General features: G+C 31.3%; 3 protein-coding genes across 4 annotated transcripts; 2 read left to right on the top strand and 1 right to left on the bottom strand.

Moving 5' to 3' along the window:
- Positions 1–3,950: 3,950 nt before the first annotated feature.
- Positions 3,951–6,339, top strand: LOC115713132 (uncharacterized). Of its 2 annotated transcripts, none has more exons than XM_061112051.1 (8): positions 3,951–4,177; positions 4,260–4,307; positions 4,405–4,470; positions 4,598–4,663; positions 4,842–4,904; positions 5,189–5,302; positions 5,406–5,687; positions 5,799–6,339. In XM_061112051.1, exons 1-8 carry the CDS (start codon positions 3,965–3,967, stop codon positions 6,186–6,188), a joined length of 1,242 nt encoding a protein of 413 aa, XP_060968034.1. In that variant the 5' UTR covers positions 3,951–3,964; the 3' UTR covers positions 6,189–6,339. The 2 variants fall into 2 exon arrangements, with proteins under 2 accessions (XP_060968034.1, XP_060968033.1); XM_061112050.1 differs by having other exon boundaries at positions 5,135–5,302.
- Positions 6,340–7,927: 1,588 nt separating this feature from the next.
- Positions 7,928–10,450, bottom strand: LOC115713133 (uncharacterized). The gene is made up of 4 exons (XM_061112646.1): positions 9,811–10,450; positions 9,467–9,724; positions 8,514–9,304; positions 7,928–8,293 (listed from the first exon to the last, which is right to left on the bottom strand). The coding sequence occupies exons 1-4, from the start codon at positions 10,448–10,450 to the stop codon at positions 7,928–7,930; spliced, it is 2,055 nt and encodes a 684-aa protein (XP_060968629.1).
- Positions 10,451–12,886: 2,436 nt separating this feature from the next.
- On the top strand, positions 12,887–14,583 carry LOC115710218 (uncharacterized). Its single transcript, XM_030638563.2, has 3 exons — positions 12,887–13,346; positions 13,458–13,591; positions 14,091–14,583. Exons 1-3 carry the CDS (start codon positions 13,022–13,024, stop codon positions 14,274–14,276), a joined length of 645 nt encoding a protein of 214 aa, XP_030494423.2. The 5' UTR covers positions 12,887–13,021; the 3' UTR covers positions 14,277–14,583.
- Positions 14,584–21,400: the final 6,817 nt, after the last annotated feature.

Below are 21,400 nucleotides of genomic sequence, written 5' to 3'. Positions count from 1 at the left end.
AACTTTGATAACGCGCTTTAAGTACAAACAATACAGAAGTTTTAATACGAACAAGCTATCCAGATATGTACAAGTGCTCCTTCTTGGATGAACAACTAAGACTGACAGCAAGCTATCTAAAAGTGCATCTCCGAACTAATGACAAGCTATTCGGAAAAAGACAGTTCATATGCAGTACAAGCTTATTTAGAAACATCTTTTGAGTTTTACAAAGTCTTCCACACAAGACTTTTCGAATTCACTTCAAGCTTCTCGTATCTGCTCTTCGGATTCACAGCTTCCCTTCTAGATGATAAAACTTATAACTATAATTAACACAACTAAATGATATTCTATATTTAAACTTGAAAAAGCTAAGTTATTTTTATTTGTTACTTATTTATTTATTTTTAATAAATTACATTAATTTATCTAATTATTAAAATTTTATTAAGTGGTTGAGACTTGATAGCTATTAATTGTAATACAAGCACCACAAATTACTCATATTGGAGCAATATGGGACAAATAAACACGTTTTTTTATAGGAAAATTTACATTTGGAGCCTTTATTTTGATCTAATTTCCTTTTTTGCCGTGATCTATTATATTGGGTAAGTTTACCGTTTTTTATTACCGTTTTATATTTAATTATCATTTATTGAGCCACGCGTTTCCCAAGTGACGTCAGACCATGTGTTGTCACTTCTTATCCATCATCCCACGTCTTGCATCTCACGCGCGTCAGGGGTATCACGTTTTTTGATATTCATGATAATTGCTCCCTATTTTGTAGACTTGTAAGTATACTGTCTAGTTAGAGGGAGGGAGCGGTTTATAGGGTTTTTTAGTGGGTTTCTTTTTTTTCAAGTTCAGAAATTTCTAGTGTGGGTATTTTTTAGAGAGAGTTTTGAAATTCAAAATTTCTCTCTATTTAGTGTGGCAGTTTCATAGAGGGTTATTCATTTAAAACTTTCTCAAAAAAATCTGATTGTAAATGGTTAATACTCGTTCTTCCCTTTCTCCATCTGGTTCATCGAAGCTTCTTCTTGACAAGTTAAAAATGAAGAAAACGATTTCTAAAGATGACAATGAAGATCTTTCTGGTGGTTCTGAGGGCTCTGGTGATGTTTCTGTTAAGGAAGTGAAGAGGAAGCAATATAATCGTGGAAACAAGAAGGTTACTGACGATCGGCCTTTGAAAAAATTGAAACAAGTTGTTGAATATGATGAGGACTTCTACGACAGTGATGATCTAGAAGTTGAGAACAATGAATCGATGAAGGTATGTGTTCTTATTTTTGTTTATTTTTCAGTTTTTTATTTACTTTTTATGAGATTTTTTGGATTAGGTATTCTTTATAACTTTTTCTATTATCGATTTAGGTTTTGTTGTTATTTTTTAATTTTTTTATTGATTTTTATTTTTCATTTTGGTAGTTGTTTCTTGTTTTCTGAGTAGGGTGACACATATATATATATTTATATTTTGTTTTCATTTTAGGTTTGTTGTTTGAGATTCTTTTATTTCCTTTTCATATTCTTTGTTGATGCTATTTCATCTTCAATTTTTGGGCATATTCATTTGTTAATTTGATGTTGCATATGTATGAGTGGATTTTCTTTTCTTTTTCGTTTTTATCTGTTAGTGTTAATAGTGTTGTTTTGGTTTGTATATTTAAGTTTTAGTTTGTTTTTTTTTTTTTAATTTTTTTTTTTTTAGTTTTTTTTTTTTTTGTTATTCAAGTTTATTTAGGTGTTTATTATGTTTATATTTTTTTTTTTTGTATATGATTTAGTTTATTTTGTTTGTTATTATGTTATTGTATACTTTACTATTCCTACAGTTTCTTAATTCACACACTTACAAGTTAAGCACAATACAGAAATGATTGGCATAGTTGTTGGGGAAATTGGTTCAGTCGTTTGTATTTTTGTTTATTTTTTTCAATTACATTTATATTAACAAATCAAGCACAATTTACAGAAATGATTGCCGTTATTGTTAGGTGGTTAATATTTTTGTATATGATTTAGTTTGTTGACATATATGGCCTCTCGTGAATTCTAAAAATATAGTAGAGTAGATTATATATAAAGAAAGAAAAGAAAACAACATGGTTGGACACATGATTTTGTAGTTGGATCAACAACGGTCCACTGGCAGTTGACCAAATTAAAATCTTGTAATATATATATATATATATGAAGCATTTTTATTTATAAGTCACACACAATCACGGAGTACTATTCATATATATAAGTAAATTTAGTATCAAACCTTTTATTTGATGATATAAATAAGAGAGAGAGATTTGTTGTTATTGTTAAACTAACTAACCATTTAGATTTTAGAACACCTCTTTTTATTATTGTTATTGTTATTGTTAAACTAACTAACCTTTTTTATATACTTTACTATTTTCACGAGTAAACAGTAATGTTCTGTTTTTTTTTTATTATTGTTGGTATGTCAACTGTTTTGTTTACATAGTTTTCTTTGTTATTTAGTTGTTGGGGACATTGGGTCCATTGTGTTTGTTTTTGTTTATTTTTCAATTACAAATGATTGCCGTTATTCTTAGGTGGTTAATATTTTTGTATATGATTTAGTTTAATTTTTTAATATTTATGTATTTTTGTATACTTTGCTATTTTCAGGAGTAAACAATAATGTTATGTTTTTTCATTATTGTTGGCATGTTGACTGTTTTGTTTACATAGTTTTGTTTATTTGTAATTTTTTATTTGTAATTTTTTTATGTGATTACTATTTTAATTTTTTAGGAGTGTGAGTTATATTTCAAGCATGAGGATAGGGTTGGTGGAAGAATAATTTTTTTTCCTAACCATGAAAACAATGTTATTGCCATTATCAATAGTAAATTGACTCCTTCTCAAGCAAAGCTGTTTCGTGAGACATGTTTTGGACATTTTTTGGACATGAATCCAATTGCAATGCAAACTCAGTTGATTCACAGTGCTTTGCACAGGGAGGTACACCAGAAAAATCCTTATGAAATGTGGTTCAAATTTGGTTCTCAAAATTTCAGGTTTAGTTTGGCTGAGTTTGCTGTTGTGACTGGTTTATTATGTGTTGGTGATTCTGATATGAGTGGTTATGCAAAGAAGGAGAATGCATTTGTGGATAAGTATTTTAGTGATCAACAAGTAACAGTCAGTGCTGTGGAGGAGAGGTTTAGGTATAGTGATTTTAAGTTGGACGAATACGCTGTTAAGATGGCGGTGTTGTATTTCGTTTCTAATTGCTTGTTCACAAGCCCTAATTCCAAGAAGGTTCCTAATGAAATACTCAATATTGTTGGGATTGGTGATTATGAGAGTTTTCCTTGGGGAAAATTAGTTTTTAAGAAAACTTTACACAACTTGAGGATTGGTTTGAGGGGTGTACCAAAGAAAAAAACAGGGAAAGATATTGGTTCCAAGCATATTGATAAGCGTAAAGGGAAAGCAAAGGCTGCTGATAAAGAATCTTCGAGGACTTACAAGTTGCCTTGTTTTCCTTATGCATTTCTTGTTTGGATTTACGAAACTATTCCTCTTTGTCAGAAGGCTGGTTTTTGTGAATATGATAGTGATCCAGAATATAGGATTTGTAGATGGTTGAATGTGGGTCTTCCTAATAATAGTGCTGTTGAGAGGAAAGTTTTTTCATCTCCTAAGGTACATTTTTATTTATTTTTTTGATATTATGTAGTTTACATTTTTTTTTATTTTTTGAAGTTTATTGGTTACTAATTGTGTTTATTTTTTTTCTGTTTTGTTTCGTGATAGCTGAAAGGTGAATATATATTTCCTACAGATGAAGAGAGATCAATGCTTAATCTATCTGGTCTTGAGTTTATTGAGAAGGAAGATTCAGATGTTGATGTTGATCGAGTTGGTGCGATTGGTTTACAATCTTCTATTTTAAATGAGTTAAGGAGGGACGTTAAAAAAGTAATTCAAAAGCAATTACATTTTGATGGGTCTTTTCGAGGGTTTTACATCAGATATTAAGTGTAGATTCAAGGAGTTGGAACTCAATATGATTTCCCACATAGATTCTAAGATTGATGAAAGTTTGCAATTTTACTTGGATTTGAAATTTAATGACTTGAAAGAAAAGTTTGATGATTTAAAAGCTTCTCAGAGTGTCGTGGATATCCGTGATGATAGTGGTGGTGATAGTGATGATGTGAGTGTTTATCCATTTGTTAATTGTTTAGTTGTCTTACTATTATTCGTTTTTATGTTTATTAATATTTGTTTTAATGCAGGAATCTGGTTTGAAAGATGGTGTTAATGTTGATTTGGCAGTGAAGGATGTAAATATGATTATTTATTTTTTTTTACTTGTTTATTTTTATTTTATAGTTTTAAAGTTCTTATTTTTATAATTGATGTGTTTGTTTGTTTTTTCAGGATCTAGTTATGAAAGAGGTTGATGATGTAGATTTGGTTACTGAAAATGTTAAAGATTATTCTATTGTATGTTTGTAAATAGTTTTTTATTTTAATGAGCTTTATTTTTTTTTTTTGCAATATTAAGTAGTTTTATCTTTTTTATGATTACTTAGTTTTTCTCATATTCTTTTTAATTATTTGTTTGTAACAGGATCCTGTTTTAAATCTTGCTGAAAGTGGTGGTGTGTTGGTTAATGAGGGAGACACTGTTGTAGAGGTTTTGTTCATGTTTCCTTTATAAATATTTTGTTGTTTACAGTTTTGTATTTTATTGTTAAAAGAAATTATTTTGTATATGGATATGATTTATTAAAAGACTAATTAATATGATTTATTATTTGTTATGTTTAATTATTTTTATTTATATCATTATTATTTTCAATATGTTTAATTAGGGTGAAGGTTTACAAAATGTTGGAGATGGTGGTTTGGTTAAAGAAGGACACACTGCTTTACTGGTAATGTTTTTATTTTCTATTTGATTTTGTGTTTTTATATAAAAATTTGTTTACATGTAACTGTTTACAGTATTACTGTTTACAGGTAATGTGTTTTACTGTTTACGTATTTTTTGTGTGTTTTCTATAAGTTTTGACTTTGTTTACAATTTTGTTGTTATTTTATGTAAATATTTTTATATTTTTATTTAAGTTTATGCTTCACAATAAGTTTTATGTATGTTTTGTAGGGTGATAATGATGATGTTCCAAGTTTTGATATAATGGGTTTTCTTTCATCTCAGCCCGATGCTAATGCTGATAAAGAGAAGAGGAAAAAACAAGATGAAGATGATCATGCTAAGTTTAAAGATTTAAATAAGAAATCAAAAGATGATGAAGATGATGGTGATGACCAGGTAACCACTTTGTATATTTTATTTTTTATTTCCTTAATTTATTTTTTTTCATCTTTATATTTTTTTTTTTTTTTTCTCATTATATGTTAATTTCATTTTTTAGGGTATGGGTGGTGATGCTGTTTCTTCTATTGTCAAGGAAGTTATAAAGGGAATTAATGAGGGTGATGACAAATCTAAAAAAGGTGGATCAGATACCAAGGATGATGTTGGTGGTGAAGCAAGAAAAAATATGGTTGATTCATCTGCAATTGATGTTGTTGTGGCTGGTGTCATTGGGTCTCCTAACTTGTTTGATAGTCAAGGTACAGAAGATAGTATTACTTTGTCAGCCATGGAGATCATTAATGAAAAAATTGAAACCATTGAAGGAAGCCTGAAAAAGGTACGTATAATGTTAATGGAATTAACAGTTTGTCAAAGTGTTTCTTTTTTTGTTTGTATATTGGTTTGTTTATTATTGTTTATGTATTAATCTGTTTGATTTTGTTTCTAGGAAAAGAATTTAGAAGCTAATTCTTATGAGTTTGCAAAGAGGGTTCCCAATATTGGATCTGCATTGAGGAGTCCATTTACATCTGATTTTGGTTCTATTGGGAGTAGTAGTAAACCAAAGGGAGAACAATCTAAGTTGCTTGCTTTTTCTTCAGTTGCACTTGACCGTATTGATGATCTTCAGTCTAAACTTTTTGAGCAGTGGTTTAAGGTCGGTTTCAATGATAGGAACAAGATTAAAAAGTTTAAAGAACGTGATAGGAAATTGAAAGTCCCGTTGGATTTTGCAATTATGAAGATTGATGATAAGATGTGGTTTTATGATTTGCTGACTCCTGGAAGAAATTTGTCATGCTCGGTTAGTCCATTTATTTTTTATTTTTATGTTTGATTTTAAATGGGTTTTTACATTATATTTGATTTTTTATGAATTTATTTTGGCTTTTTTTTTCTAATGCTGCATTTGGATGTTTGTTTTTACTACTTGAGAAAGGAGATAAAGTACAATGAGAGTGTAAACTCTTTTGTTAATACCACTGATTGTTTCTTTGCCGCCCGATTTTTGAGATGTATAATGAGTTTGTTAAGAATGATTGTGACATTGAATGTTAAGAAGGACAAGAAAAGCTTCTGCATACGTAGCTGGTTTTGGTATGTATTGCAGTAGAAAATGGATTGAATTAGATAATGTCTTAATGCCTATTAATCTGATTGATTTGGCTCACTGGATTATGTGCATTTTTGACATACGTTTGAGATGTCTTAAAGTGTGCAATTCTATGAGATTTGGGAGGTACAAGAACTCAGAAAAATTGGTTCGTGCTTTTGCTGTCATGTTGCCTATTTTGTTGTCACATGTAAATTTTTATGATCAAAGGAAAGATATTGATAAGAGCACAGGATTTTTTCAAGGAAAGAGTGAGATGCACCCTTTGGAAATTGTTATCGTTCAAGATTTGCCTCAACAAGAGCAAGTGGTAATCTTTTTTTTTTTTTGTTATTTTTTTGTTTTTATGTTCTTATTTGATTATATTCGTTTCTGTTTCTTTTTTGTATCTAACTGTTTGTTTTTGATTTGTCACAGTGACTGTGGTGTTTTTGTTATAAAGTACGCTGAGTATTTTATTCATGGATTGATTGACAAGATTCCGAAGGAGTTGGACATTCCTTTTGTTCGAAAGAAGCTGTGTGTTGAGCTCTTTGTTCATGCTAAGAAGAAGGAAGTGAGTGGTTATGAATCACCTTCAGAGTATCCTGGGAGGATGGAAAAGGATGGAAAGAAAAAGAAGTAGTTGTTTAATGTAGTTGGAAACACTTTTGTTTCTTGTTGTTTTGATACTTTTGTACGGGTTATTATTGACTAGTTTGGGTAGTTATGAACGTTAAACATATTAACCTTCTTTTTGCTTGGTCATTTTGTCAAACGTATGTATGGATATTGGAACTATTTTTCAGTACCTTTAATATGATATTAATGCAGGTTGCTTTTGGAGTTAAGTTTGAAGTTTTTTTTTTTTACTAGATGTGTAATATAATGTAAGATTATTATGGAATTTTATCAGTTTGGTTTTTTGTTAATGGTAGTATGTATTTTTTTTGTTTGTTGTATTCGTTTTTGAGTTTGGTCTGATTAAGTTGGTATTTTTCTTTTTTCAGGTTTTGTAAACCGTTGCATATATCTTCTGTTTTTTATTTATATTTTTTGGAAAAGAGGTACACACTTTCAAATCATAGAGGTATTTTTGTTTATTTTTTCAATTTATTATGTTTAAGAAATTAAGTTAAATAATATTGATTACATTTTTTTTTACTATCAAATTAACAACTAAATTGTTTATGAAAATGTTAATTAAGAAGATATTTTTAAAATAGTTTTGTAAATTATAAATCAATTTTCAAATTATTGGTTTTTTCTTTTATATTTTTGAAATCATTTTATTTACAAAATATATTTGTTATGTTTATTTTGTTAATTTTCGTAAAACAGTAAGCACATTTGTGTTCATCTTTATTTATTTATATGAAGGTATTTAAAATGAAAAATCAGAAGTTCTTAGTGTTCCTTTATTTTGTCTTATATTTGTAAAAATAAGAAATCTGAAAGACATTTTTTTGTTGTATAGTTTGTTTCTAAAGTAACTTTCTTCTCTTCAGTGGATTTAGAATTGCTTCATTTTTGCAAGACCGTCGATTATGTCCTTTTTGGTTGCATTTCCCACACTTGACTTTTGTTTTTGTGTCCATTGCTCCTTTATATCTATCTTTCTTTGGCCTCCCAGCTGGTCTTTTATATTTTGGTGGATGTACTGTGATATTCTTCACATCCTCTGGTATATTCCATGATGTTGCTTCACCTAATGGAAGTATGCTATCCTCATATGTTGACATGAAAGCTTCTTTAGTGTAGTAGTAGGAGCAGTATTTGTAGCAAGAGAAGTTTCTTTTGGCTAGTACAGCCATTGCATGCGAGCAAGGCATTTCGTCATAGTCAAACTTCTGACACGTGCATGTTTTGTTTTCCAGATTTACTATGTAGGAGCTTGTATAATCGTGCACTTTGTATACAAGAAGGTTAATCGTCTCAACTCGCATGAAGAATTTATACGTGTTTTTGTTATTATATTTTTTTCAGAAATTATTTGGTTTACTGTTAATGTTTTTTTTTATATTTTTCAAACAAATTATAAAATTTAATTTAAATTAATGTTAAGTGTACCTTGTATTTTAAGCCCATTTCTCTTTGTTTCTTGAGAGCCTTTTCTGGAATATTTGCCAAAGTAGTGTCCGTTTTCAAGGCTCTATTTTTGTTTTCCCAATACCATCTTTGTACCAAAGAGTGTAGACATTCTAGTAAGGTTGCAACTGGTAATTCTCTTACTGATTTGAGAGCTGCATTCACTGACTCTGCTATGTTTGATGTCATTGTTTTGTATCTTTTATTCATGCTGTATAGCCTTGTCCATTTATCATATCCAACTTCATTGGCCAAGAAATCTCTTATTCTTAAGTCAATGTTGTCCAAATCTTGCATGCATTTCTCAAATTCTTCTATAGTGTAAGCTTTCGAAGCTCCATCAAATGCATGTTTGAGCTCATCTCCTCCTTTTTTGAATTTCATTTTTAGATTTTTGAGCAAGTGATAGCAACATACCCCATGCATTAGGAGTGGGAAGTTTGACTTTGTTGCTTTGTATATACTCTCATGCCTATCCGAGATTATGCATTGTCCTTCTCTTTCTCCATATGTTTCTTTTATTTTTTGCATGAACCAATTCCAGGAGTTGTCATTTTCAGAATCCACTATTGCGAATGCAAGTGGAAATATATGCCGATTTGCATTTTGTGCATTTGCGGTCAATAGAGTACCTCCATATTGGTTTGTCAAGAATGTACCATCCGTGACTATTATTGGGGTGCAATGTTGCCAACCTTTGATTGAAGCTCCTATAGCGAAGTATAGATACTTGAATTTACCATCTTCATCGCAACAAGATCTCGTGATTGTCCCTGTTACATAAGTAACTTTTTAGTTTATTTTATTATTGAATATTTTTGTATACTGTTTTGAATATATTTTGATGTTTTATGTTAAATTATTAATTTTTTTTTCTATATTAGTATACTATTAAGTTTTTTGATTTACAATATGCAAGAGTATAAAAAGAATACCTGGATTGGATATTTGCATCATGTATAATATGGATGGTATTTCGCCATACGATTCTTGTGGGCAGCGTCTAGCATCCACCATAGCTTTTTCTCTTGCTCTCCGTGCTTTTTGGTAGGATATCGAGACACTATAGTCATCTGCAATGTCGTCTACAATTTCATTTGGAGTGTAGTTTCTTTTTGGGTTGACAAATTTGTTTTTTATCACATGCCCAACTAGGTTGCTTGTGGCTTGAGGATGGTTTCCGGAGGTGATATCTAACGAACATGTATGGTCATATTTTATCTTCCTAACTTTGAACATTTCGTTTTTCCATGTTTTGAAGCTAGGAAACTCCACTTGCAATTTTCATCAACACAAAAGATTTTATAGTCAAGAGTTGATGATCTCTTCACCTTGAATGGCCGGTTTTGTCTAATTGAGTATAGGCTGATTGCATTCTTCAGTGTTTGCTTGTTTGAAAAGACTTGGCCAACATGTATTCTGTCAATTTGAGGATTTGTAATTACATGGTTTATCTCTGAACTTGTTTGCAGTGCTTGTTGTGCATGATCATAAGCATAATCTGCTACCAATTGTGCATATTCTGTTCTTGTTGGTAACTGTTCAGTACACTGCATACTTGTTTCTCCAATTTCTAAATAATTGTTGCTGGCAAGACATTCAGGTGATGCTGATGATTCAAATGTGTTTACCATCAAAGGGTATCTTGTTTCATCATCATTTTTCTTCCTTATTTGATGGTAGAACTTGCAGCCATTGTCATCTTTGATGGTTATAGGTGGTATCCCTTCTTTAATTTGAAATTTCACTGTAATTCCATACTTGTTTCTGTCTATTGATAAGGTTTCATAGATCTCCTGTGCAAGAACATTATAGGAACATTTTATTGGGATTAGTATACCTGCCACTTCATAATCATTGTATGTTGTTTTGTCTACCCATGTTCCATTGTAGAAAAGGATGATTGTCATGGGGTCCATTGGTTCCTGTGTGTTATCATATACATATTAGTTTATTTATTATTTTTTTTTAATGAAATTTTAAGTATTTGTGAAAATTAATGTTGATATTTTTTTGCACAGTAATTATGTTTTTGTTTGGAAAAAAAAAATCGATGAATTGCATTTAGCATAAACATGAAGAAATTGCACTGTGAATAGGAAAATTTATGATCATGTTATTTGTAATGATATTTCTTAACAATGTAATATTACAACAAAGATATAGATTACCTTTTTCTGTTCGATGATTATTTTTGGTTGCGCGAAGAACGAGCATACCAACAAGTTTTTCTCGCAGTAACGATTTTTCTCCATTGTTTTATTTTTTGGCCACAACATCTCTGCAATCTGTGTTGTGTTGAGGATCGTTTTATGTTGTTGAGAAACAACTTCGATTGTTGCTTTTCGATTGAAATACTGGAGATTGTTGCCGAAGCTTTTTTCTTCGTCAATGGTGTTTTCTGTTTTCAGGATCTAATAAGAATTTTCTATGTTTTTTACTCACAGTAACACAGAATCGAAGTCGTAGACAGATTCGAAATCGTTTTTTGATTTCGATTTGTTGATTATTGAATTTCAGGTTGTATTCCAAGCTTTTTTTGGTCGTTAATGGTTTTTTTTTTTTTTTGGTAAAAATGATTCAAATTGATTTGAAAACTAACAAATCGTGAATTTATATGTTCTTGTATGTGCGTTTGTATTTCACGCACTGGTTGTAAGATTCATATTCCATTTTTTGTTAATTTTTTGGCGCGTATGGTCGATCGTGTTTTTTTTGTTTGCGTTATTTTTTTTTTTCAATTCAGGTAGGAGAAGCCTACGTGTCACGTTATTAGGGTTCATTTTTTTAATTAAGGTTATTTCTGTTAATTGATTATATTATAGGTATAATACTAAAATTTTCCCTTTTTTATATATAAATAATATCAAAAATGACATTTATCCAATAATCAAAACTTAAGACATAGTAACTATTAAGTATAAGGGTATATAGCGGCATAAGTACCCAAACTTTTGAGTTTATAAGTGGTATAAACCCAATAATTTTTTTTAGTGGCATAAGTACCCAATGTTTGTAAAACTGTAATTTTTCTCTATTTTCGTCAGTACAGACTCCGTTTTAAATTTATTAAAAAAAGATTTAGAAGTAAATGATACTACATACTTTCTTCCAGACCAAATAATCTAGAATTTGGGTCTTATATGTATCCTGTTTAAGACAATTATAGTTTTATAAATATTTTGTACTTATGCCGCTTAAAAAAATCATTGGTATTATGCCGCTTACAGACCCAAAACTTTGGGTACTTATGCCACTATTTACCCTAAATATAATATAAATAAGATAAATTATTTACATATGAGCAATATGAAACAAACACATAATAAATTATTGGGTTATTCTACAATGCACCTCCTTAAAATGGGATGTACTTATACACCCTTGACTTGTTTCGACATTCAGAAGAATTTTTTATCTAATTTTTTTTCATATTCATATACGTTATAGCTAATTAAGATAACTTACAAAATTTTAAGAAATTCCGAATAATTTACAATTTAGAAAATAATGTTCAAACAGTCTATTTTACACGCGTATAAAATAAAATAGTTTCGCGTGCAACACACTGTTTGAACGTAATTTTCGGCGTGTTAAACTTTTCTGAATTTCTTAAAATTTTACAGGATGTCTTAAATAATTATAACGTACGTACATGATCATAAGAAAAAATTTGACTAAAAATTATTTCGAGTGCTAAAACAGACAAGGATGCATCAATGTATCATTTTAAAGGGGTGCATTGTAAAATTTCTCAAAATTATTTTAACACATTTTAGTAATCACGATATTAATTGTAAAATTCTAAAAAATACAAAAACCAAAATTTTGTTATAAAAAAATAATAATAAAAAAAACCATAAAAATTTTAAAAATAAAAGTATACTCATTTATGGCGCGTGGACACAAGGAAAGGAGGAGCGTGAAATAGAAGGTTTTTTTTTTTGAGATAAAACAAGCTGCTAAACTCGTGAAATAGAAGTTTGACAGCGTGGGGTGAGAGATTAGTATTTAGTAGTTTTTTTTTTTCAAGAAATAGTATTTAGTAGTTGAGCCACGTAATCATGTAACACGAGTTTTAAGATTAGAAATGATGACGTGGCGACCACAGGCGATAAAGGCAGAGAGAGAGAGAGAGCACGCTATGGATGAGCATTTAACGGGCGGTGGATGACTTAAGGTAGACCAAAAGTATGTAACGTATCTGACCCGTTTTGTACAACAATAAAACTTCCACCAATTACATCTCACCACGTCATCACTTTCCACTGGACAATAATGTCCTCACATGTCAACCCCTAAATTACCAAAATATCCTTCATGAATATAAGATTGAGAATTTGGTCAGTAGTAGAAAGAAATGTGTGTGAGTAAATGAGCAGTGTGTGAGCTATAAAGAGCTTATTTCATTACCTCAACACCTTCCTCCTCTGCCTTATAACCTTCTTCTATCCTCTTCAACTTTTTTTTCTGGTTTTAGAGAGAGAAAGATGGGAAATTGTCAAGCCATTGATGCAGCAACACTAGTGATACAACACCCAAATGGGAAAGTAGAGAAATTGTACTGTCCTGTTAGTGCTAGTGAGATAATGAAAACTAACCCAGGTCACTATGTTGCTCTACTCATCTCCACCACTTTGTGTCCCACAAAACCAACAACTGACAAGAATACTACTACTAGTACCACCACAACCACCACCGGCGCCGGAACCGGGACCGGCGGTAACGGCTCTGTCAGGTTGACACGCATTAAACTTCTCAGGCCAACTGATACTCTTGCTCTTGGTCAAGTTTATAGACTCATCACAACTCAAGGTTTGTTTTTTTTTTTTTTATTATTTTACTATAATGTTGTGTTTATTTATTTTTTTTCTTTTGGTTCAGTTGGTGGGTTTGGGTTATAATTTGTTATTTCGTTTGGTGCAGAGGTTATGAAAGGATTATGGGCAAAGAAACAAGCGAAGTTGAAGAGAAACTTAAGCCAGTCAGATGGAGATATGAGAGTAGAGATTGTTGGTAGAGAAAAACCAGGTTCAGTGCCAATGGAGAAGAACAATCAGGTGAGTTTTCATAAAAAGAAAAAAAACCATTATCTTAATTTCTCTAGATTAATGCCTTATGGTGTTTGTTTAAGCACAGATTAGTTTATTTTAGTTCTTCATTAACCCCATCTTGTGTGCTTTACTTGAAATTAAACTCCTGCATTTATTTGCCATAATTAAGTTTCTGACTAATTTTAAGAAGGTTTACACAATAAACAAGAAACTTTTATTTTGGGGTCTAAATTTAATTATTAATGAATCAGCATAATATCAGGGATAATAATTATTAGTCCTCCTTCCTATAGTAACGGCTTGATAATAAATTAAAAAAAAGATACTAAAAAATTAATAATGAATGCTCCAGCTATCTCAAGTTGGGCTAATATATTAGTAAATGATGAATAAAAAGAATCAATAATATGATTGATTAAGTCAGATATTCCTTTACTTACTACTATTTTCATTCATTCATGAATATGAAAAGAAACAATACCAAGGTCTGAATCTGTGTTTTCAGGTAATAAAACATGAGAGACACCGACCAAGATCAGCATCATCAGGAACAGCCTCTGCTATTGCCAGCAAGCCAAGAACATGGCAACCCTCATTGCATAGCATCTCAGAAGGAGGAACTCCAAGCCTACAGATGAGAAGAAACCAAACAACCCCTTCTTCTTCTTCTTCTTCCTCTTCAAATAGTTGAATTGTTAAAAAAGGACGAATAATTTTAGTGTCGTTTTATCAATCCAAGGAAGAGACTGTCATGGCAGATATTTGCAGGAGAACACAGAAAGAGTACTTGAGTACTTATACTGAGTGAGTGAGTGAGTGAGAGAGAGAGAGAGAGATATGAAGAGGGTCTTAAAAACTCTGTGTTGTTGATGAGGTTGCAGATCTGAGTGTGAGTTGAATAGTTAATTGTGCATAGGAAAGAGTGTCATTCAGTTTCCAAAACTAAAATATGAACAAAAAAGACTGAAATCAACACTATACTACTGGCTTTCATCTCATACTTGGATGGATTTGTTGTCCTTTCTAGTTTGTGAACCTTTTCTTTTTTGTGTGTATATTTTGAGCTATGATTAATTAGAGCATTCAAACTGTAATCCAGATAGGTTACTCACTGCTACAAATGTTTAAAGATTGCAAATTCAATCTTGACAAAAATATAGTAATTCAGATTAGAGATGTGTTTTCTAAGTAACACTTTTGAAAGATCATAAAAAAGTACTGACTTGAGCAAGTGTAATTCTCTTTTTTTTTTTCTATTTTTTTTTGGGGGTGGGGGGGAAAGAGCACTAAACTGCATTTGTTTTCAAACCACCATAATCTATCTCAATGTTTAACTAATCACAACCTCTTGTTTTATGGAAATTGTTTTCAAGAACTATAAATATTATTTATTTCTACCATATTCAATCGTTGTAGAATCTATTAAGTTTTTGTGCAACTCCAGTAAATAAATATCACACCATATATGACACTTAATAAAAATAGTCTGCTTATAAAATTTCCTATTTTATATTATTAACATTAATAGCTAATTTATGCTACAAAAAAACATTAATAACTAATTTATAATAATATAATTATAGTCAACAAAGAATTACAAATTAAAAAAATAGTTAAAATGAAAAGGAAAAGTTATTGGAGTAAAATGATGTTAACATGTGAAGATTCCACACGAGTTGCACTAAAATACCTCTAAAAGAGTAAGTTTCCTTGTAAACTAAACATTGCATTTTATCAAGAGTCTATGGATTGATTCTCACATTTTTACTAATAAATAATAAAAAATAATGGTAAAATAGTTATGGGAAATTCTACAATGCACTCTTAAAATAGATATATTGATGCACCCTTATCTGTTTTAGCACCCGAAATAATATTTTAGTCAAAATTTTTCTCATGGTCATGTACGTTATAGTTATTTAAGATATCCTGTAAAATTTTAAGAAATTTGGAAAAATTTAACACGCCGAAAAATATGTTCAAATAGTGTATTGCACGCGTGACTATTTTATTTTATACGCGTGTAAAATAGACTGTTTGAATATTATTTTCTATATTGTAAATTATTCTGAATTTTACAAAATTTTGTAGGTTATCTTATATAGCTATAACGTACATGAATATGAAAAAAAAATTAGACTAAAAAATTCTTCTGAATACCGAAACACGTCATGGGTGCATCAATACATCTCTTTCAAGGGGTACATTGTAGAATCACCCGATAGTTATTCTTCTACATTTTATTACTTTATAAAAATTAAAAAAGTGAAAATTTGTTTAAATAAGAGATAAAAGAATACTTCCTCCACTAATTATTTTAAGAATATCATTAAAGGTAATAATTTTTATTATTTTTTAATATTAAATATATAAAAATAATTTTTTCTTTAAAATATAATTTTACAAAATAACTCCCACATAATTAACTCAAAAAGAGAATTTAATTAATTTAAATATTCTCATTACGTTTTTTTATAAAGTAACAAGTTAAATAATTATTATTTAATTTTTAAATAATTTTTTTTGAAATATTTCTAAATAATTTTAGTAAATAATATATTATAAATATTAATTTTAATTATAATAAACATGCTATTAATATATAATTATTAACAGCTTTCAAAAAAATATATATAATTATTAGCAAAGTAATTTTGAAAAAGAAGAAAATGGTAACTGAATCATCCAATTTTCTTTTTGTTTTTTTCAAAGTACTAAATCATCCGATTTAGAAATCAACATCAGTAGTAGTAAATATCGTATTATAATATTAAATTTGTAAATGTATTTTTCCCCTTGTCGACTAGAAGATGTAAATATTATGTTTCTATATTTGCTACAAAAGTTAATCTTTAACATTGTTCCAATATAAAAATAAAATAGTAAAAATTGATGTAAATTTTTTTTTTAATGTTTGTTTAATATTTATTAAAAGTATATTAAAAAATAGGTAAATACCATTTTGGATCCTGTGGTTTGCAAAAGTTACCAATTGGACCATTTGTTTTGTTAAATGAAAAAATAGGCTCTATATTTTCTAAAATGGTAAAAATAGGACCCTGAGCTCAATTTTCAACAATTTTATTTTTTAATATAACCAACTTTAAGACAATCTCTAACACGAACAGATATAAAAAATGTAACCAGTTTTATCATAACATGTCTAGATCAGATTATTATTAAGTTTTATTTTAACAAAAAATCAGTTCAGGGTCCTATTTGTACAATTTTAGAAAATACAAAGTCCATTTTGCCATTTTACAAAATAGATGGTCCAATTTGTAATTTTTGCGAAACACATGATCCAAAATAGTATTTACCCTTAAAAAATATATATTTATATTTTATTAGTAATAAATAAAGATCATAATGAAAAAAATAAAAAAAAAATAGTATTTCATGTGATAGCAAAAAATAATAATAATAAATAACATAAAAAAAAAGTTTTTTAAAAAAAGTTTTGCAGAATAATACTATATTAGTTGTGGTATATAGTTCCTCCAAATAAAAATATTTTTAGAAGGAGTCGTGGTAAGTAAGAAGTCGACCATAAAGGAGTTTTAGAAGTTTAGCTTGTCTACTCCGGAATTAGTCTTTAGGGAAGCTAATTATCTTTCGGAAAGGATTTCCATAAGGCTAGTTGTTCCCTCAAGGAAGAGGGTTCCGGATAAGTGCTTCAGCTGGCTTTGAATCTATCCGGAAAATCCTCCCATGAACACGCTTCATCTGTTTGGGACATCTGTCTAGGAAGCATGCTTTACATCCAGAGAGCTCACACCAAAGCTGGATGGATATCTTGTACAAGGAGTTTGTTAAGTCTGTTAAGTCGTAGCTGACTTAACAACTTAGTTGTTGCAATCACCGACTTTGGGATTCATTTCTTAAATCTATAAATACCACCATCCTCGTCTTTAGAAATACAACACGGGAGATGATTTTGAGAGCAAAGGTCAAGAGTGAGATTGAGAATTAGAGAGAGAGATAGGTACAGAGAAAAGAGAGAGATTGAGTTTTTGGATTTGTATGAAGAAGCTTCTTGGGTAAGAGTGTGAGAGATAAATACTTTGAGAGAATCCTAACAGAGAATTGATCTCAACTGTAATGTACCCTTATTCTTGCTCAATCAATAAATATATTTTAGTGGTGCTCTAAAACTGGAGTAGAGACATAGATCACATCAATCTATAGGACTTCAATTAGTATATATCTTGGTGTTATTTTTACTATTTTCTTGCTTTAATCGTTTCTGATTTTAATTACTCTATTCTACCTTATTTTATCTCTGATTCTTAGTTGTGGTTTTGTTGATTTTGTCATTGTTTTTAGGCTAATTATGATTTTTGCCCCCTGAACTTTGACATGTACCAAATCATGCCCCCTGAACTTTTAAGGTCGTTAAAAATGCCCCCTGAACTATTGAGATTGTTGGATTTAAAGACTTTTTTCCAATTTTAGTAAAAAAGTATAACATGGATGAAAGTCTAGAGGCCATGATTTAATACATGTCAAAGTTCAAGGGGCATGATTTGGTAGACATCAAAGTTTGGGAAGCATGGTTTAGTATATAAACAATCACTGAAATAGTAAAATTGAATGAAATTAGATAAAAGTCCTTAAATCCAACAATCTCAATAGTTCAGGGGACATTTTTAATGACCTTAAAAGTTCAGGGGGCATGATTTGGTACATGTCAAAGTTTAGGGGGAAAAAATCTTAATTAGCCTTGTTTTTCAGTTTGATCTGATCTGATTCAAAAAGCTGGGACTGTATATGCTACAAGACCCAACTAAAGTCTATGGTTGCTCTTTCCACCACGGAAGCAGAATTTATGGCTACCATGGAAGCATTCAAAGAAGCTTTATGGCTTCAAGGGATTTTGTACGAATTGAAACAACTAAAAGGAGGAGTGGTTGTGTGCTCAGATAGTCAGTCATCTATCCATCTTTGTAAGAGCTCAATTTATCATGAAAAGAGCAAACAAATAGCTATAAGACTCTACTGGATTAGAAAAAAGATCGAAGAAGGGTTGGCTGAATTAGAGAAGGTCAGATCAAAAGATAATCTGGTCGGTGTTGGGACTAAGGTCTTAACAGTCAACAAGTTCAAGCATTGCTTGGATTTGATCAATCTCAAAATTAGCATATTGAGATACCTGGAACACCAACCATAATGGTTGCATACTTTCTTCATTACACTTGAGAAGAAGATGAGATGAAAAGTGAGCTTGAATTGATCAGAGGCTCAAGTATCTTATTCAATATATATAATGAATGAGTACAGGTACAAATAATAGAAAGCTGTAACAAACTACAGCTGTACAACTAACATCCCAACCGAAATAACTAACGTAAAGTAACAGTACATAACAGACTAAACTAACTCTAACTGTCTGGCCTAATACCCCCCTCAAGCTATGTTTGGTTGTAACCAAATTGAGCTTGTTACATAGATATTGGAACCTAGGTGAAGACAAAGGTTTTGTAAAGAGGTCAGCAGTCTGTTCCTGAGTAGGGATGTAGCAAATTTCGATCCTGTTTTCTGCAATTTGTTCTCGAATATAGTGCACATCTAACTCGATATGTTTTGTTCTGGTGTGGAAAACCGGATTTAAGGCAAGAGCTTGTGCACTTTGATTGTCGCACCATAACACTGGTGGAGTCTTTTGAAGTTTTACACCAAGTTCACCAAGCAGAGAGTTGATCCAAACTATTTCTGTTGCAGTAGAAGCCAGTGCTCGATATTCATATTCTGTGCTGGATCGAGCTACTGCCTTTTGTTTCCTAGAACTCCAGTTAATGAGATTGCCACCAAGAAATAAGCAGAACCCGCTTGTGGACTTTCGATCATCAAGGCTAGATGCCCAATCGGCATCTGAGTATGCTTCCAAGTTAAGAAGTGTGGAGGGTTTGAAGTGAAGGCTAAAGTCAGTGGTACCCTTGATGTATCGAAGCACTCTCTTGCAAGCATTCCAGTGTTGGATTGTGGGACTTTTGAGATATTGACTCAACTTGTTTAAAGAGTAAGCAAGATCTGGCCGTGTCATGGTGAGATATTGAAGGGCTCCGATTGTGCTTCGATATAATTCTGGTTGATCAAAGGGTGGACTATCATCAAGAGACAGTTTGTTGGCCATTACCATTGGTGTGTCACATTCTTTGGAATCTTCAAACTGGGTTCTAGCTAGTAAGTCTGCAATATATTTGGATTGTGTAAGGTATAAACCAGAGGTGTTTCTGTAGGCTTCGAATCCCAAAAAATAGATGACTGAGCCTAGGGATTTGAGGGCAAACTTCTGATTAAGAGCAGCAATGAGAGTAGCTATAGCAGCATTGTTTTCCCCAGTGATGAGCAAGTCATCAACATACACCTGAATTAGTAATAGTGAACCTTGGTGTTTGCTGTAAAACAGAGCAGAGTCAGATATAGAGGCTGTAAATCCCCATGTAATTAAGGTGTTCTTTAGTGTGTCAAACCAGGCCCGTGGAGCTTGTTTCAGGCCATAAAGGGACTTGGTTAATTGGCACACAAAGTCAGGTTTAGTGGGATCTTCATAGCCCTTAGGTTGTTTCATGAAAACCTTTTCTTTTAATTCCCCATTTAAGAAAGCATTATTAATGTCAATTTGTTGAATATCCCAACCAAATGTCACTGCTAACCCAAAAATAATTCTGATTGTTGAAGCCTTTATAACAGGGCTGAATGTGTTTTTGAAGTCTAAACCAGGTGCTTGTTCGAACCCTCTTACAACCAGCCAAGCTTTAAATTTGTTAAGACTACCATCCTTGTTATACTTTGTCCTGAAGAGCCACTTGTTTGAGAGTACATTCATATCTGAAGTACTAGGAACCATAACCCAAGTTTTCTTTTTAACTAAAGTATGCTTTTCATGATCCATGGCCTTTTTCCAATGTGGCATGGTCATGGCTTGTTTAACAGACCTAGGTTCTTCATAAACTTGTTGCTGAGATGCTGTAACTAGGAAAACTTTAGGTTTATAGATGCCAGATTTTGACCGTGTCTGCATAGGGTGGCCAGTAGGTAATGGGGGAGGTTGAATGGGTATATGAGGGTCTGGAACAATGGTGTCTTCAGGCTAGGGCTGAACATCGGGCGGGTTTACCGGGTTTCGGGTTGGCGGGTTTCGGGTTCACGGGTTTCGGGTTCAAAAAAATGAAACCGAACCCGGACCCGAATAGGGCACGGGTTGGCAGGTTGGCGGGTCACGGGTTGGCGGGTTTCGGTTGGTCGGGTTGACCCGGTCAACTCAGTCGACTCGGTCAACTCTTTAAAAAAATTAATTTTTTATTCAAATAATTATTTTTTTTATTTATTAAATTAAGCATATATAATATAACAATTTGTTCATAGTATCTACTATTGAAGAAAAAATGCATTAATCAATCCAACCAACAAACAAACAACCTATTTATCAAAGATTCAAATCAAACTTCATATTCATGTTCATGAATCATGATAAAAGTGAAAACTAAAATATTTCAAAATACATCCATATCCAATATCCATAGTCCATAAAAATCTAAAGTCCATATTATATATATAAAAATAGTAATAAAAAAAAACATATATATAATATATTTATAAATTGGGTTGGCGGGCGGGTTCGCGGGTTCAACCCAAAACCTGGTACCCCTAAAATCTCAACCCGCCAACCCACCCGAAGGGTACCGGGTTGAACCCAACCCGCCCGAAACTTTTTAATTTTTTTTTTGCGGGTTCACCAGTTCGGGTTCGGGTGGGTTGCTTGGGTTCGGGTCAAACCCGCTCAAAATGTTCAGCCCTACTTCAGGCAGTGAA

The sequence above is a fragment of the Cannabis sativa genome, chromosome 3 (assembly GCF_029168945.1).
Source record: "Cannabis sativa cultivar Pink pepper isolate KNU-18-1 chromosome 3, ASM2916894v1, whole genome shotgun sequence".
NCBI lineage: Eukaryota > Viridiplantae > Streptophyta > Magnoliopsida > Rosales > Cannabaceae > Cannabis > Cannabis sativa.
Note: the sequence above shows the minus strand (reverse complement) of the source record. Positions and strands in the feature narration are given on the sequence as shown.

What these genes read in the sequence shown, in the direction of transcription:
- LOC115713132 (XM_061112050.1), top strand. Translation starts at nt 3,965, where the DNA reads ATGGGTCTTTTCGAGGGTTTTACATCAGATATTAAGTGTAGATTCAAG. An exon ending in AGGGAGACACTGTTGTAGAG is followed by an intron (nt 4,664 to 4,841) that starts GTTTTGTTCATG and finishes ATGTTTAATTAG; the next exon opens with GGTGAAGGTTTACAAAATGT. An exon ending in AAGGACACACTGCTTTACTG is followed by an intron (nt 4,905 to 5,134) that starts GTAATGTTTTTA and finishes TATGTTTTGTAG; the next exon opens with GGTGATAATGATGATGTTCC.
- LOC115713133 (XM_061112646.1), bottom strand. Translation starts at nt 10,450, where the DNA reads ATGGACCCCATGACAATCATCCTTTTCTACAATGGAACATGGGTAGAC. An exon ending in CTTTTGTGTTGATGAAAATT is followed by an intron (nt 9,725 to 9,810) that starts GCAAGTGGAGTT and finishes CATGTTCGTTAG; the next exon opens with ATATCACCTCCGGAAACCAT. An exon ending in AAATGGGCTTAAAATACAAG is followed by an intron (nt 8,294 to 8,513) that starts GTACACTTAACA and finishes TGCACGTGTCAG; the next exon opens with AAGTTTGACTATGACGAAAT.
- LOC115710218 (XM_030638563.2), top strand. Translation starts at nt 13,022, where the DNA reads ATGGGAAATTGTCAAGCCATTGATGCAGCAACACTAGTGATACAACAC. An exon ending in TAGACTCATCACAACTCAAG is followed by an intron (nt 13,347 to 13,457) that starts GTTTGTTTTTTT and finishes CGTTTGGTGCAG; the next exon opens with AGGTTATGAAAGGATTATGG. An exon ending in CAATGGAGAAGAACAATCAG is followed by an intron (nt 13,592 to 14,090) that starts GTGAGTTTTCAT and finishes CTGTGTTTTCAG; the next exon opens with GTAATAAAACATGAGAGACA.